The sequence below is a fragment of the Gopherus flavomarginatus genome, chromosome 2, assembly GCF_025201925.1.
Source record: "Gopherus flavomarginatus isolate rGopFla2 chromosome 2, rGopFla2.mat.asm, whole genome shotgun sequence".
NCBI lineage: Eukaryota > Metazoa > Chordata > Testudines > Testudinidae > Gopherus > Gopherus flavomarginatus.
Window position 1 is genome coordinate 83800023 of NC_066618.1, and position 18673 is coordinate 83818695.

General features: G+C 43.4%; 1 protein-coding gene across 1 annotated transcript; it reads right to left on the bottom strand.

Annotated features, from left to right (window-relative positions):
* Positions 1-8224: 8224 nt before the first annotated feature.
* Positions 8225-18220, bottom strand: CLEC3B (C-type lectin domain family 3 member B). Its single transcript, XM_050938103.1, has 3 exons — positions 17996-18220; positions 13602-13700; positions 8225-10223 (listed from the first exon to the last, which is right to left on the bottom strand). Exons 1-3 carry the CDS (start codon positions 18099-18101, stop codon positions 9823-9825), a joined length of 606 nt encoding a protein of 201 aa, XP_050794060.1. The 5' UTR covers positions 18102-18220; the 3' UTR covers positions 8225-9822.
* Positions 18221-18673: the final 453 nt, after the last annotated feature.

Here is an 18673-nt window from a genome sequence, read left to right on the forward strand (position 1 = left end):
AGTTAGTAAAATATAGTCCAACAAACAAATGTTTATTTAACGTGCCCCTTATTTAAGCCATCAGAGGTGCTTTCGCGTGAGTACACCTCCCAGGTGGGGGGCAAGAAGGCACCTTGCTCGTTTCTCCAGCTGCTCATTGTTCGCTCTGGTCACGGCTGTTCGTTGTGCCACCGTTCACTCCACCAATCTGTTGCCAATGGCCCTGCACAGGCATTTTCTGCTGCCACCTGGCACTGTGACCTCTGCGAGTTGGTCTCTTGAGGTTCTACCCAGCTCTCAGTGATTTCAGCTGAGCTCTCAGTGGGGGAACCTTGCTACTAGTGCAGTCTGGGCTGTCTTTTACACAAAAACACTGTACCCACAGGAACACTGTTCCCACAACAGGACTAAGCACTTAGACCTGATTATCAGTGATTTCAGCTGCAGTAGTCACTTAACAGAACAAAAGACTATCTATGGAGCCTAATCAGCTCTGTCTTTAAACAGTGGAGAGGGACAGGTCCCCACCCTCTCTTTCGATGCCCTCAATCAGCACAGGTTAAGTACAGTTCTACTGCCCTTTACTCATACAATAAGAAAAACATAACCCAACCCCAGCCATAATCTATCACTTGGGTGACACAGCTCTGTTTGTTGGATACTTAGGTAGATTAGGTGTGAATGTAAATACGATCTGGTCCTGAAGCCTTTCCCCCCAGCTCATCATTATCTGTCAGGAAGAGCTCATTTAGACTTTGCTTACAAATCATCATTTGAAATTATTAGGTTGGCCAAGATCACGGAAATGAATGCAATGACATTGTCATAAAAAACAACAGCTGTATAAGGAAGCTAGTCTATGTCTATATTTTTCAAATATATTATACTTTCAGATACACGTATTTTTATCATACGCTGTATATACTTTTAAAGTGTATATTAATGTTTCAATTTCAATTCAAATTTCCAAACAGTCACTAAATTGGCATGTTTCAGAGTAGCAGCCCTGTTAGTCTGTATCCGCAAAAAGAACAGGAGTACTTGTGGCACTTTAGAGACTAACAAATGTATTTGAGCATAAGCTTTTGTGGGCCTACTTCATCGGATGCATAGAATGGAACTTATAGTGAGGAGATATATATACATACAGAGAACATGAAAAGGTGGGAGTTGCCCAACCAACTCTAAGAGGCTAATTAATTAAGATGCGCTTATTGTCAGCAGGAGAAAAAAAAACTTTTGTAGTGATAATCAAGATGGCCCATTTAAAACAGTTTGACAAGAAAGTGTGAGGATACTTAACATGGGGCAATAGATTCAATGTGTGTAATGGCTCAGCCATTCCCAGTCTCTAAGCCTAAATTGATTGTATCTAGTTTGCATATTAATTGAAGTTCAGCAGTTTCTAGTTGGAGTCTGTTTTTGAAGCTTTTCTGTTGCAAAATTGCCACCTTTAAATCTGTTACTGAATGGCCAGAGAGATTGAAGTGTTCTCCTACTGGTTTTTGAATGTTATGATTCCTGATGTCAGGTTTGTGTCCATTTATGCTTTTGCATAGACTCTCCAGTTTGGACAATGTACATGGCAGAGGGGCATTGCTGGCACTTGATGGCATATATCACATTGGTAGAAGAGCAGGTGAACGAGCCTCTGATGGCGTGGCTGATGTGATTAGGTCCTATTATGGTGTCACTTGAATAGATATGTGGACAGAGTTGGCATCGGGCTTTGTTGCAAGGATAGGTTCCTGGGTTAGTGTTTTTGTTCGGTAGTGAGTATTTGCTTCAGGTTGGGGGACTGTCTGTAAGCGAGGACTGGTCTGTCTCCCAAGATCTGTGAGAGTGAGGGATCATCTTTCAGGATAGGTTGTATATCTTTGAGGATGCGCTGGAGAGGTTTTAGTTGGGAGATGAAAGGTAACGGTCAGTGGCATTCTGTTGTTTTCTATGTTGGGCCTGTCTTGTAGTAGGTGACTTCTGGGTACTCTTCTGGCTCTGTCAATCTGTTTCTTCACTTCAGCAGGTGGGTATTGTTGTTGTAAGAATGCTTGATAGAGATCTTGTATGTGTTTGTCTCTGTCTGAGGGATTGAAGCAAATGCGGTTGTATCTTAGAGCTTGGCTGTAGACAATGAATCGTGTGATGTGGTCTGGATGAAAGCTGGAGGCAAGTAGGTAAGTATAGTGGTCAGTAGGTTTCTGGTATAGCGTGGTCTTTGTGAGACCATTGCTTATTAGCACAGTAGTGTCGAGGAAATGGACCACTTGTGTGGATTGGTCTAGGCTGAGGTTGATGGTGGAATGGAAATGGTTGAAATCATGGTGGAATTCCTCAAGGGCTTCTTTTCTATGGGTACAGATGATGAAGATGTCATCAGTGTAGCGCAAGTACAGTAGGGGCATTAGGGGACGTGAGCTAAGGAAGCGTTGCTCTAAATCAGCCATAAAAATGTTGGCATACTTTGGGGCCATGCGGGTTCCCATAGCAGTGCCACTGACTTGAAGGTATATATTGTCCACAAATGTGAAACAGTTGTGGGTGAGGACAAAGTCGCAAAGTTCAGCCACCAGGTTTGGCATGTAACTAGTTCACAAAACTGGAAGGGGTGGTTGGGGAAATTCGGGGGGGTGTAGGGAAATCACTGAGACCGGCTTTGAGAACCACTGTTCTAGTCTGACCTTCTCTATATCAGAGGTCACCAACCCCAGCCAGCACCGGGCATTCTAAGCTCAACTTGTGTTAGCTAGGCTCACGCTAGCCTGGTACAAATAGCGGCATGAACAACATTATGGCACTGGTGGAGGCTCAGGCCAGCCACCTGAGCTCAGACCCACCCTACCCCCTTTGTCCAAACTCAATAGCTAGCCCAAGCCTCAACTAGTGCTGCAGCTATTTTTAGTGCACAAGTGTGAGACTATTGGTGTGGGGGCACTATTGTGAGCCCTGCTAGCCGTCTATATGGTGTGTGTGGGGGGGGCGTAATAGGAGCCTATATAAGAAAAAGACCCCAAAATCAGGACTGTTCCTATAAAATTGGGACATCTGATCATCCTAGCTGTTTACCTGGGCTGAGAGGCTCACTCCCAGCTGCAGTGTAGACATATCCTAAGACTTTTGTGAGCCAGATCTGCAGCCTGAGCAAACCAGCATAACTCCACTGAAGTCAGTAGCCAAACTCAAGAAATCAGAAGTCAGTGGCACTACAACTGTTCATCCCTGTTGAGGATCTGGCTGTGTAACTTCATCTATTGCATATACATACACCTCAGGCTTCACCTTCCCATCAACCTCTTACAAGCCCACAGCCAGCAGAGCAGCGTACTCAGTGGCCCAAAGTCTGGCATGACGTCTGCATATTGTTTTAATAGCAGGTGCTGCCATAAATGTTACTAAAGTCCAAAGCTCTTAGTTGAAATGTAACTTCCATAATGATTTTACTAGGAAAGAGCAGAGATGTGTGTCTGTTAGCTAGTGCACCTTTGGTTAAAACTGAGAGTAGTGAACAACAGCTGTCTTCTATCTGTTTGAGTGTTAGTACTGTCACACAGCTGAGGAAAGATCAAAAGGTGATGTGTGCATCAACTCCCAGCAGATGGGATACATCTGTTTTGGACAGTTGCCGTTAAGCAATCCTCAGTGCAGCCAGGCTTCATGCTTTAAAGTGATCTTGGTGTATTTTATGGAGGCCCAGAATCCTGGGTTGGCCTCAGAAATTAGTGACAAAGGCCCAGCTTCACAAAGGGATATAGGTGTTGCAACTCTCAGCATCACAGCAAAATCACAGGAACAGCACTGTGATTCATGAAGTCTGCGTTAGGCAGCTGGGCTCCCTGCACGCTGAATGTGGGGAGAGAGGCACCTTACAATGCGATCCACAAAAGCCAGCAGGGTGAGTGGGAGGCAGCTCAGCTATTTGCCAACCAGTGGGACATGGGCGGTCCATATAAGAGGCTTGGGGAGGCTCCTCAAAAGAGGTGGCAATGCAGACAGGCAAATGCTATGGATGCAGCGCGGGTCACTTCTCTTTGGCATTGTGCCGGCCTACCACTTTGGGAGTGCTGGAAGCGAAGCTCCTGAGAAGTGCAGGCAGGGCACCAGTGCCCGGACAGTGGCCCTACCCATAAACTGCCCTGCCCCTGTTCTGCCTCTTTCCTCTAGGTGCAGTCTGCCCACTACTTGCTCCTCTCTGCTGCTCCTCCTCTTCCTCTCAGGTGACGAGGCGGAATTGGGGCAGGCCCTTGGGGAAGCAGAGTCATGATCTAGGCACGGGTGGGCCTCCCACTTCTAGGGAGCTTTTGGCACTCGCATATAAGCCTCCCTCAATGGAAGACATACGTGCCAGCTATGCAGAGGAGGAGGGGGAGGTAGCTCCTCCCCTATCTCAGAGGTAGGTGCCCATCTCTGCTAGTGATCCACGAATGAGAACCAGCTGTCTGGAATAAGGCAACTTAGGCATCTAAGTTGTTTCTTGGGGGAATGAATTAGGCACCTCCCTTACGCAGTATAAAATGGCTGGTAGAGGTGGTGGTACTCACCCTTTAACCCAGTGGTTAAAGCACTCACCTGGGAGGCAGGAGGCCCCTGTTCAAATCCTTCCATGCCCCCACAGGCAGAGAGGAAAATTGAACCGGCATCTGCCGCACCCTCAGCTGACTGCTCTAACCACTGGGCTAAAAGGTATAAGGTGGGTTCTTCTAGCAGTGGTCAAATTTTGAATGGGTCCTGATCCTATCAGCTTGGGTCCTGCAAGCAACAAAAGGGCTGAATGCTTGTCGTCCCAGGCTGTGTGAATTGCTCTGGGGCTTAGGCAAGAAAGAGGCATCTGGATACCTAGAGGGAGGCAGTAAGATGTCCACAGGCAAGAACTAAGGCCTGGTCTACACTAGGCGTTTATACTGAATTTAGCAGAGTTAAACCGATTTAACCCTGCACCTGTCCACACAACAAAGCCCTTTATATCAATATAAAGGGCTCTTAAAATCGATTTCTGTTCTCCTCTCCAACGAGGGGAGTAGCACTGAAATCGGTATTGCCATGTCAGATTAGGGTTAGTGTGGCTGCAATTCGACGGTATTGGCCTCAGCATAGACTGCACGATAATGCGCGAGGTGTTTACAATGTCCATGATTGCTGTCTTGAGCTGAGAAGGGTCTATGCTTGCTGTGCTATGGCGTTTGCACAGTTCACCCAGGAAAAAAGGCGCAAAATGGTTGTCTGCTGCTTTCACGGAGGGAGGGGTGAGGCGGTACCCAGAACCACTCCTGACAATGCTTTTTGTCTCATCAGGCACTGGGATCTCAACCTAGAATTCCAAGGGGCGGGGGAGACTGCGGGAACTATGGGATAGTTATGGGATAGCTACCCACAGTGCAATGCTCTGGAAATCGACACTAGCCTCAGTACATGGATGCACACCACCGAATTAATGTGCTTAGTATGGCCACATGCACTCGACTTTACACAATCTGTTTTAAAAAAAAGATTTCTTTAAAATCGGAATAATCCTGTAGTGTAGACATATCCATAGGTGCCTAGGGACCTTTTACCCTGATAATTTAGTCGCTAAGTAGATTTAGGCACCTACAGGATTTGGCAGCAGTTTTGTGCGATGACAAACCCCAGATTTCAGCACCTAAATACCTTTGTGGATCAGGGCCAAAGTGCCATCAGTGCTATGTTGTTTCTCATCCTCCCTCTTTCCCTCCATCAGTTTTCCATTGCATTTGGAGATACCGGTGGAAGCTCTGTAGGCTGTGCTAACACAAATCATCTAAAGGAGAAGAGGAGAGAGAGAGAGCCAAAGATGGCTGGGAACCTCAGAAATGTCCACATGTCCACCTCTTAGAGATCAGTGACAAAGAGCCTTTCAATTTGTTATGTACAGGACTTCTCTGGGCAGTTTTAAAGCTCACAGTTCAGCACCTTCAACAAGTAGTAAAGGTTAGAAAAATAATAAAGCCACAGATAGAGCTATCAAAACACAGGACCAATCCTGGCATCTTACACACAAATATGGGAAGAGACAAATATTTTTGACTTTCAAATGGCAATATATTTATGAAGTATGATTTCTTTATGCTAGTATAGCATGTGTACATACATATGTATTTTTATAGAGAGAGAGGCAGTTAATCTACTGAGAGCAGCTCATTATCCTGTAGATTTTCACTTCTCTATCTCCGATGCTCACACTATTTTCTTTTGGCATCTCCCATGACAATTTTTTAACCTTTGCACTCCAAGCAGACAGATACTCCAAACCATAAAGTTCAGAACTTTCCCAGAGCTTGGAGTTGTTTGCAGCTGGGGGGTTCATTTTTTCCACATCCAGTTCCAAGACTCCTTTTTAAAAGACCTAAATTAATTTCCCTGATCATAAATCTGGGCCCCAAGACTTGTCACTTGCATACAGTCAGTGATCAAGTAAGTTAGCCATCAAAACATGGACAGTATTTGTGGGTGCACATGTCCCAGTATCAAGGGAACCAGCCCTTAGCGTAGAGTGTCAGACTGTATACAGTGGGGTCACTGATACTGAAGCTGCTTTATAGGGCCTGAGCTTGAGCCAATGGGAGGGTTCTCGGGATCTTGCCCATAATTAAGTTCTAGACTGCTTCAGTGCTCTTGGTAGACTTTCACTTCTCTTGCACTAAATGGACTTAACTCTATTTTCAGTGAAGTTTTACATCACCATGCTGTGACCAATACGGCATTTTTCTGCAATGTCTTTGCAACTACTCTGTTAAGTAGTTCTATATCATTGTGGCCCAGGAATGGTATGTAATGCCATGGGGGAGGGTGACCACAGCTCCTTCAGGAACTAAGAACAGTGAAGGGCAATTAAGCAAATTCACTTAAGTTGCAACATCTCCAGAGAAATACTGCCACCTGGAGAGGCTCAAATTTACTGGTTCAGACTGGGATCTCCAGAGAGGAACAGAGACAGAAAGGACTTTTGGATAAATAACTTGAGTTTAAGCTGACTCAGGACCTGCTTTCTGATCCAGGAAACAGACAGGACCTTCTGTCCAAGGACGGCCTCAGTCCTTCTTGGGAAGGATTGGAAGGACTGTGGCCTACTGAGGCCCCATCAGACTGAGGTGTGACCTCTGGGAAGCTTTTAGCAAGTGTATAGGAACTTTTTTCCCCTCAGTAATGTTTGCATCTTAACACTAAATGTGCTTGCTTATAAAGAGCTGTGTGATGCCAGCAGTCACAGGTTAAGCTGTTCATAGCCCTTGGAGAGAAAGAAAAGTGCAGACTCTGGCCTTTAAGGCAGTCTGGCTTGCTGCGGATAGCACAGCATAGGCAGGGAGCTGTGAAGCCTGGAAAAACCCCAGTCAGGAGGGAGAGAGACATGGATCTCTGCCCAGGAGAGGTGACGGCTGAGGAGCTAGGAGCCCAAGTGGATGCCCTCAAGAGACCCTGGAGGGGGAGTACAGATGCAGTGCCCTGAACAGTGACATGTGCTAATCCCTTTGGCAGTGCAGCAATTGTTGCCCACTAGGCAGGTGTTCAGTTCTGCATTCTAAGGCGGAATGTTGTCTCTTCTCCACTCAGCTGGAGGAAGGGGAGAAGGAAGCAGGCACTGCCCTAGGAAGGGGAAGCACTAGGAGGAATTGTTGGTTCCTGCTGTTTGCTGCAGCTACTCCCAGTGTGGAAAGAGGAGGAGTTGGCTTTGATAGGGCTGCTCCCTCTTGAGAGTGAAGACATAGCCTTCCAGAAGCCCCCAGCCAAAGCTACCCATGCCTCTTGTGACCAGAGGCCCTGCCACCATTCCTGGGGGTAGGGTGACCAGATGTCCCGATTTTATAGGGACAGTCCTGATTTTGGGGTCTCTTTCTTATATACGATCCTATTACTCCCTCACCCCTGTCCCAATTTTTCACACTTGCTATCTGGTCACGCTACCCGGGGGTGGGTGAGGGGATCAGAGATGGGTCTTTTGCCAGCAGGCCATTCTATTGTAGTAAAATTTCTCTTATGGAGAAGGAAGGAAATCCCAGTTTGATATAAAAGGGTTCACTGAATGTATCCCTGTCTTTGTTCATGTGGGATACATAGTATGTGTGTATATAGCCTGATAACATAAGGAAGAATCCTGCCAACCATACCATGTAATAGGTTTCTTTCAATCTTTAATGCCTCTGATCCTCACACTGGTCTGAGGAGCAGCTCTGAAAGGAAACGCTAGCAGCTGAAGAAGAAAGCATTCCATTAAAATCAATTGACTTCATTCTCTGAGCAAAGCTATATAGATTTATTTTATAGTTGTGTGAACAGCGGAGAGTTTGGCAGTAGTATGCTCAGAAGTATGCACTGTCTTCCTGTTTCGCCCTCCTGCTATCAATTCTGAAATACACCCAGCTCATGTTGTTTATAGAAGAACATGTTACATCTGAGGCCTTTGCATGACAGTGCAAGGAACAAGTAACCTCAACTAAATGGGTTATCATCAAGCACAGCAGACTTAAAGAACCAATGATACATTTCAGCAAACTTTAAGAAAAACAACTTTTTGTATCAAAGTCTCATTAAACTGTCATGGTCCAGGCCTGCCATTATTTTTCCATCATTGCTTCTTTAAAACAAATGTTTTTATTGAAATGTAATCCTCTTGCTAGCAAACAAATACTGAGGCCAGATTTTCAGCTGATGTCAATCATTATAGCTCCATTGTAGCCGGGAAGCGAACAAAGCTACACTGATTGACAGCAGCTGAAAGGCTGGCCCTGAGTGGAGAGGCCATTAAGCCAAAGCCACAGATATGAGAGCATGTCAGTTATGCAGTCAGATGATAAGAGTCAGCTAGGGTAACATGGTCCCGTGCTAAAATAGATCATATGATCCTTAAAGTGGCTAAATCTGATTTTCTTGAGATTCAATTATCTTTTATATCTCTATAGTTCCCAAAGAGCCCAGCCAATGATCATAGAAACAAACTATATTTTAATGAATTAGTTAGTAAATGATCAGCACTTTCTCCAAAATAAAGCTGCCCGGTGGGATTTTTCAGAAGCACCTGGACTAACCACTCCCACTGAAATCAATTTACTTCAGGCCAACACTGAGTTCTTCTGAAAATCCCACCCTCCTTCTTTATAGATCAGTCTACTTCTTTCTAATTAGCACGAGGATGTCCTATTATCAGAGGGCCCAGCCCTGCCAACATCACAGCAGTACTTTACTCTTCAAGTAGTCTCCATTTTAAAAGTCAAAGCCAGGGGAAAAGAACTTGCCCTACTGTTTGGAACAACATGTTCATCAGCATGAAACTGATTCTGACCTCGATTACAGTGGATTCTGATTTCACTGAATGAAAGCTCAGGCCGTCTCTCCTGACTCCAAACTCCCAGAGTAAGGAGAACAGGATTCGGCCATGAATTGGCAGGAGGAAAAGATTTGATTAGTTCATGGATAGCTTGATAAAATCAGCAATGATGGAAAGGGAATAGCAGGAAAAGTATCTACAGCAACAATTTAATGTGGCTCATGTAACCTGCTCTATGGGTTGCAAAGTTGGAGTGTTGCACTGGTTCTTTATTAAATCACATAAGCCATCCTAATACGTTTCTGATGTAAAAAAATATATCTATAAATCATGCCTTAGTAAGAATAATGCAGCTGCTGTGGAGTTGGAAGTAGCTTTTAGCCAACTAAAATGCAGCATAGATCTAATGTGCTCTATTGCATTACCAGGCCATGTTGACTTTATCTGCAAATAGTTTATCTACTTGTGTATATATATAATGTATATATGTGCAAACAGATAAACTATTTATATATATTCCTGATGCCAAACAGAATAACCTGGCCTACACGTCAGCAGTAGGAGCCCTGCTGTTACACAATCATGAACTGACACACATACGGCAATTTATCCTTGCATTTCTTGTCAAACCACTTGCCAATGGCAACCCCTGACAAGGCTGCACAGTTCTCCAGTTTGCCGCCATCCGGCTGGGTGGTGATCTCAGTCTCCCAGTTCCGGTAGCGGATGCTGCTGCCTGTCATGTCCACCCATTTGCCCTCAGCTGCCAGGTCATTGATGCCGAGCCAGACATCTGCTTCTGACCCAATGCTCTTCCTCATGTACTCATAGAGTGCGTCGTTTTCATCCCCATTCTGGGGGGTGCTGAGGGTGCCGCCCTGGGAGATGCAGTCTTCACTGGCCTCGTGATAGGTCTTGGTGTCAGAAAACGCAAGGAAGCACTTGAGGTGAATTTTAGTGCCCTTCAAACACACTAAGAAATGACAAAAAGACGAAAGTACAAACAGAAAAAGAACATGTTGTAAAGCCAGTGCCTGAGAGGGGTCATCAACAGCAAATCTTACAGTCGAATTCAAAATTTCATTGACACCCTGTATAGGAATTGGGTAGTAGTGTATCACTGACAGCCCCCGGTCGTTGGCAGGTGGGGGTTAAACCTGGGACCTCTGTAGCTAAATGCATGAATCTCTACTGCATGAGCTAAAAACCACCAGGCTCTTTAGCTAAGGCTGTAGCAGACTCATTAATCTCTAGATCAGGGGTTCTCAAACTGAGAGTCAGAATCCCTCAGAGGGTCACGAGGTTATTACAAGGGGAGTCATGAGCTGCCAACCTCCACCCCAAACCCCACTTTGCCTCCAGCATTTAAAATGGTGTTAAATACATTAAAAGGTGTTCTTAATTTATAAAGGGGGGGGGTCGTACTCAGAGGCTTGCTGTGTAAAAGGGGTCACCAGTACAAAAGGTTGAGAACCACTGCTCTAGATGGCCTAGGTACCACTACAGGGGGACAGGGTGCTACACCAACTAGGCGTGGGTTACAATATCCCTTTAAATAATTTGGAAGCCCTATAATGGGCCACTCTGTCTTACACACACTGCTGCTTTGACAGGGTATAGATGTCACGAGGTCTTGTATGGTTATGTGGAACCCCAGCTGTGTCCATGAACCTTCCAAATTTGCACAGAAAGCAAGAACTCAAATCCCCATTTCCCTTTGTTTTAAGTTGCTCCTAAACTTTCCCAAACAAATTCCTCATGGGCTGAACTTTTTCATACTTGGTCTCGACCCAACATTGCAGAGTTCTGGAAAACTTGTGCATATTTGATGCAGCTGTTTGAGTTATGCAAGCATGAAAGAGACTCCTTTTTTCACAGGTTTTGATCAGAAATGTTGCACTTGCATAACTTAAGCTCTTCAGAAAAATTTCCTCTCTGCCCCATTGCTAAGAACTTTTAAGCTTTCTGCTCTCTCACAATGGTATAGTTGTTAGTAGAAATTACATATTTTTAAAGTTTTAAGCACTGAAAGCCTCTAGGCACCTTATTAAAAAAAACCCAATAGGAGCCATATATGAATATTCAAACTGTTTTTTAAAGTCCCATTGTGTCTGAAACCTAAATCTAACCCATATTCTTTTTCAAAGAAGATATGGGACAATATTATCCTCTTTAAGCCACACTGTGGGTCTCAAGTCTATTGCATGTTCTGCCAACACACCTTCCACTGATGTCGGTGGAAGTTCTTCACATGATATTAGTGTGGAATACTTACGTTGTAAACACTTTGGAACAGGGACCATCTTTTGCTATGTGTCTGTACACTGCCTAGCACACCAGGACTCTGATCCCTGATTTGGGTGTCTAGGTAATAATGTATTACAAACCATAATAATAGAATATGCTATAGTGACCTGATTGCAATGTGGGTCAGACAAAAGGGTGATGGCTGGCTGCACAGCAAAGAGAAAACTGTGGGAAATATTAAAGTACAGGAGTGACAGGTTCAGTCACGGAGACCCCCTTGGAACTGTCCCCTCATGTGATGAAACTATCTCTGAGCATGTTTTCTTTGCCAGCTTGAGACTCCAGAACTCTGTCTGTTGAGCCAGACACGTTAGCCTTCTGCAACACAGACCACGGTCTGAAACACACACTTAAAGCTGCAAACTTAACTGAAAACAGCTCAGCAATTACTCCTGTCTCCAGCACCCAGACAACCAGCTCCTAATGGGATCCAAACCCCAAATAAATCTGTTTTACTCTATATAAAGCTTATACAGGACAAACTCATAAATTGTCCACCCTCTATAACACTGATAGAGAGATATGCATAGCTGTTTGCTCTCCCAGGTATTAATCACTTACTCTGGGTTAATTAATAAACAAAAGTAATTTTAATAAGTATAAAAACTAGGATTTAAGTGGTTTTAAGTAAAAACAGACAGAGCAAAGTAAGTTACCAAGCAAAATATAACAAAACACACAAGTTTAAGCCTAATACATTAAGACACTGAATACCGGTAAATCTCAGCCTCAGAGATGTTCCAATAAGCTTCTTTCATGGATAGGGTGACCAGACAGCAAGTGTGAAAAATTGGGACAGGGGGTGGGGACTAATAGGTGCCTATGTAAGAAAAAGCTCCAAATATCAGGACTGTCCCTATAAAATCTGGACATCTGGTCACCCTGTTCACAGACTAGACTTCTTCCTAGTCTGGGCCCAATCCTTTTCCCTGGTACAGTACTTGTTAGTTTCAACTCAGGTGGTAACTAGGGGATTTCTCATGACTAGCAGCCCCCTTTGTTTTGTTCCACCCCCTTTTATGGCTTTGGCACAAGGCAGGAATCTTTTGTCTCTCTGGATTCTCCACCCCTCCTTCTAAATGGAAAAGCATGAGGCTTAAGATGGATTCCAGTTCAGGTGGCATGATCACATGTCACAGTAAGACCTCCTTCTTCATTACCTAGTAGCTGGAAGACACATACATAGAAAGGCTTGCAGGTAAACAAACCCATTCACAGTTCATTGATTCTTAATGGCTTCCACTTAACATGTTTACATCAGTAATACAAGTTTGTATCTTATTCTCCTAATTCCAGACATAGAAATAATACATGCAAACAAATAGGATGGACACACTCTGTAGATCATAAGCTTTATAATGATACCTTACAAGCGACCTTTTGCATGAAGCATATTCCAGTTACATCATATTCATACTTATAAACATATTTCCATAAACATATGGAGTAAAACATCACAACTGGATCCCCTATACTCTATCCCTCTGACTGATGAAGGAAAAATGACCATCTGATTTAGCTTTCTGTGTTGTTGTAGCTGTGTTGATCCATGGATATTAGAGAGACAAGGTGGGGGAGGTAGTATCTTTTATTGAACCAACTTCTGTTGGTGAGAGAGACAAGCTTTCGAGCTACACAGACCTGAAGAAGAGCTCTGTGAAGTTCAAAAGCTTGTCTCTCTCACCAACAGAAGTTGATCCAATAAATGATATTATCTCACCTGTCTTGTCCATCTGATTTAGTGCCACTGTAAAATTCTCAATGTTTTTAATGAGAAGTTCCAGCATATAAAGAATTATTGAGCCATATACTGTACAATTAATGCAATTAAAAGTCTGAGCAGCTGCATCTGTCTGGAAATGATGTGAAAATACCATACATAGCATTTATCTAATTATGAATGCATCATTAATGATGGAATTCTAGCCCAAATACACCAGGACCTCTCTTAACACCCTTGTCAGCATGTACAGAGAGATTGTAACCATATTTTAATTAGCACCAATCTCAAAGCAATAATTATATTCATCAATGAGCTCTTTACCTGTCTGAAGTGCTTGCTTTTCTTTCAGTAAAGCCACCTCCTGAGAGATGTTGTCAATCTGAGCCTTAAGTTCTTCAATCATTTTGAGGCTCACACCATCTGTGGAACAAATCAAGAGATGAATGCAAACATCTCATGTACATCTAATGAATGCAATTGAGGTTATTAGTATAACCAGAGCTCCTTCTCTCTCCTTCAAAAGACTCCTTAAAAGACACTGGTTCCACAATGCATTCTATTTCAGGATGACCACCTGGCATTGCATTTGTATTATAGTGGCCTATACACGACCACCTTGTGCCTGGACAGCATTTGCCCATGGAAGGTGTTACTACTCTGCGACAGTGAAGGGGCAGTGTGTGGAACTATGGATCCGATCCAAAGCCCACTAAAGTCGATAAGAATCCTTCCACTGATTTCAATGTGCTTTAGATGAATTTCCTGGATCACTAATACAAACAGAAGGGAATTGTCGAAGAGTCCTTAACAGAGTTCTTCTGGCTCTGTCCATACACTTTAAAGAATTTAAAGGATTAATATGTTCTCAGAAGCTTCTGAGCAAGTGTTCTCTGACCTCTGACAGCATGTTCTAATGGTGTAATGCTTCTCAAGTATGTCTTTGTTAGCTGAGCATATCAAGCTTCTGTATCCTTGGTGGAACTGCCTGGAATGGGTTCCTCCTGCTTAGGAAACACTAGTTCCTGTGTGTGTGGTTGAGCTGAATTTATTACTAAAACCCATGTATTCTGTTATGTGTTTCACTCTTCAGACTCTTAAAGACTGTTTGCTCCATACACTACAATTCTAATAGGGGAATAGTAAGTTCATACCGAAATTTGAGTGAGAAACCATGGTTACACATGTACTTAAAGAAACTGTAGAATCCACAAAGTTTGCCAATGAGTGAGAATGAACAAAACCTTCAAGTAGTGTATTCCACACAGCAAAGATTCTTAGCGGAAGAATGGATTTTGGAAACAGTCACTGTGTTCAGTAGGGCCCCTGAAATAGTCTTATCTATGCTCAAGGATCCATTTTTCTCCCACTGTTGATGGAGTACAGGACGCTCACCAGAGGCCATCAGCACTGTTCTCTGCTTCCATTCTAGATGGACAGTCCAGAAGAATATGAAGCACTAAGTCCCCCTGCACCCCGCTTCTGGAGTCAAGTGCAATTTCCCTGCCGCAGTTCTAGCCCCTGCTGGCTTGGAAGCTCAGGACACAAACATGGGAGATTTGGCATGCTCATAGGGCTGGCCCAGTTTATTCTTTTTATTATTGCCTGATGTTTTCCATTTAAAATATGCATGGGTCAGCACAAGATCAAACACCATTGCATTGCAACTAATGACAACTCAAGCAAAACATATTCAGATGGCGTAAATCAACATAGTTATATTGAAATTAGCGGCGCCATGGTGATTGACAACAGCTGAGGCTCTAGCCCAGAATTTCTATTTTGGAGAACATATCTCTTATAATCTTTACAGACAGACTAGCCTGAGGGTTTTTAATTTTGTTTTTCCTGTTACTCCATATTCAACCACTTTTTTATTGAAAGTCACCTCAGAGAAAACTTTAAACCAGTTCCCAAAGGTTTCCTAGGAGCCCTGAGCAAGGTTATATCCTCTCTCTCTTTTTCCTTCCCCACCACCACCCCTCGGCCAACTAGTTTAGTTTTTCTAATGATCCCTATCTACGTACTTCCTGAGCCCCTCCAAACTACTGTACCCTTCCTTTCCCTCCAAATCTTGTGCTCTTGCTTTTTTCCCATAGGACAATGGGTTAGTTCATTTTCTTGAAGTAGGGTGTGAAGAACTTTTTGAGAGAGGCAAATCAGAGAGATGAGTTTTGCATTTAGTCCTGAAGAGACTGAGGCCTGTAATGGCTGTTGTCTCTTGAGAATCTGGTCTATAGCTTTGGTCCAGCTCCTGGGAGAGTCTCCCTTGTCTCCCATGATCATGCATCACCCCACACCCCATTGGATGACACCTCTGTTTCTCCAGTGGATGGCAGTTCTCATGATAGGCCAGGGTCATGCTGGGAGCTAGGGCTAGTCCCATAGAGGGCTTTGAATGTCATGACAGAGACCATGAACTGGATTCCATATTCAGTGGGAAGGCTGGGTCATTGTGTCTTTGCTGCTGTTTTTAGAATGTGAGCTAGATTAAAGCTAGCTGGAATATGCTGCCCCAAGCTGCAAATCTCACCTTCAGCTGCCGTGTGGACATACCCAGAGAAGGGGAATTTTCTAGTAGTGATGGCTCTGCAGAAGCTGGCCTGCCAGAGCGGTTGGAGGGAGCAAGAAGCTACAGGGTCTCCACAGGGATGACCCCTGTCTTCAGTGGCCCCCTAGCGATCCATGGGTTTCATGGATTTTAAGACCAGAAGGTACTGTGACGAACAGCTGGTCTGATCTCTGTTCCAGATGGGTACTGACCCTCACTGTTAAAAATGTGAAGCCTGTTTTTGGGGACCAGATCATTTGGTCCATCTATGGGGATTTCATACCTCACTCTCACCAAAGAAGTGATCCACTGGAGAGTCCATGAGGTTTCCCTCCTGATTTTCTGTACCCTACGTGGGGTTTTCTGGGTGTGGGGGTGATCTAGCCTTTAGGAGTGATAAGATTATAAAACAATATTTAGTTCTTCTTTGGTACTCTTCTACCACTCTATTGAAGCCATTTCCCATGTAATTAAATCTACCATTATCACTAATGTCATTGATCTATGGCTTAATTAGAGTAATTGCAACTGCTGTAACCAGCTACTAATTGATACTCTGGTTACTCTCATTTAGAAATAATTGAGCTTTTATCCCTTTGATGTTGCAGCAAACAGGACAATAAGGGGGTGGTATTCACTGTATCTACACAGCTGCTTCCAAGAAACTATTTCTATACCTATCCTGCCATAAATGTGGTGGTGTTTTTATGGGGGAACCTGATGTGGTAAAAGCAAATGTGACAATCTGTGCATGCAGACCATAGGCCAGGTCTCTCCTGGAAATGCCAGCTATGGTGAATTGATTAAGTAAGCACAGTTACTACATGAGACCAGTTGGAAAGCAACACTGAAAGCCCTATAAAAGATGAGCAGTGGAGATTATCATGTGTCATGAATAGGAAACAAAAGCATCAAGAGGAGTTTATTGAGCTGCTTTAATCATTGCTCAATTAACTTTAATGGGTTCCATTAACACTGAAACATTAGTTATTATGTTGGTACCTTTGAGGAAAACACGTCGTGGGAAACTTCCCATTAATACAGCTGCTTTTGTAAGGGAGCCTCCCTAGCAATGTAAAGGCTAGTAGCCTTAACCCAACATATGACCACGAAAAGAGGAAGGATGGTTTTATGGCTAAAGCATAGGAGTTCTGGCATCTATTCCTGGCTCTGCCACAAACACTGTGTGTGTTTCTTGGGGAAGTTACTTGTCTTAACCCCTCTATGCCTCACTTCCCCCATCTGCAAAGGGTGACAGCAATTCTCCCTCAGAGGGTGTTGTGAGGCTTAGGGCTCCTCTGCACAGGGCATAATTCCCCAATCAAGCTCTGTATGGGGATTTAAGCTGAAATAAAAGTGCCTTGTTCTAGGTTAGTTTAAGGTTGTGTAGTTAAGGTACTGCAAAGGGATTTAGGACACTTGAAAGTAGATTAAGCTAAACAGCAGCACGGTACTCTTATTGCGGAGTTTTTCAGGAACAGCTGGTGGACTTTAAATTCACACCCTACCTTAATCCAAATGAATTTTCAAGTGCAGACATGCCCTAAATTCATTAATGTTTCTAAAGCGTTTTGAGGATCTAGAATGGAAGATGCCATGGAAGTATAATTTGTTTATCACATAAAAAAATTGTTAAGAACTTGAGACAAATGTTTTAAAATAGGATTTGGAGACCACTGCTGGTATTTGTTACTAAAGTTATATAATCATCAAAATTCTGTACTTTCTCTATTTCTTGGAGTAAATATTCTATCTAGTCTGCCTCTGAATTTACATCAACTCTTTTCCTCCTGTCATTTTATTTTCCGCTTAAAAAGGAATGGGGGAGATTAAGGATTATTAAAATGAGATTTTTATGCAGGAAAAAACAAAGAATGTAGAAACATAGAGATAATATATATAGTATGTTGCTATCTGAATTCTAGAACAAATGGTTCACTATGGGGACATCCCCTAGAATTTAATAGAAGACAATAACTTTGGGAGGATTTTTTTTTTAATCAAGCAATAGAATTTACATTTCCTTGCTATAGAATTCTGCAGGATAGGTCAAAAATCCTGTAGAAAAAAAAGCTGATGGTCTATTAAAGGCTGTACATTTTTAGAATACTTTTGATAAAATGCTGTTAAATACAGGCCCACCAAATGAACCGTCCCAGCTCCCTACCTTTCTTGGAGCTCGTTGGCTTTTGCTTGAATGTGGAAACTTGCTGGACTGTAACCTGCACAAGGCAAAAGAGGCACAGAAGCAAGCAGGAGCCTCGAAACTCCATTCTGCTGCTGCTCCTGACCAAGTGGATTTGGAGTGGCGTTGATCTGCCCTGAGCCAGTCTTCTTAACACAGGCTTTAATCAAAAATGTCTGTCCAAGAAATCCTTCCAGACTCACTCACAGCATTCCAGGGGTGAGAGGGAGAAAGAATTCCACTGAGGGCTGGGACAAATACAGTATCCTGGGCTTAGAGAAAGTTCAAAGAATTCCAGTGGACAAAGATAAAAAGGGATGATTCTTTTATTTCTTAGGATGTTTATTTTAAGCATGTCAGATTGTGAGGCAAATTAACCCTGGTTAGTGATTAAAAATATAGATATTTATTGTGTCCTGAATTGTTTCCTGTGGATTTCAATAAAGCTCTAAGGGATCGATCCTGTGTTCCTTATATATTCCAAACTCCCACTGGAATCACTGGGAGTTCGGAGTGCAAAATCAGTGTAAATTTGGCTCTTAAGGCTATAGACCCCAGATTGTCCCCTTCCATGAGGATCCCCTCACAGGGCTCCTTTCAGCAGGAAAACATTGGGAGGGTCTCATCATGGTATTTCCTCCAAACTGTTTGGCATGGGCT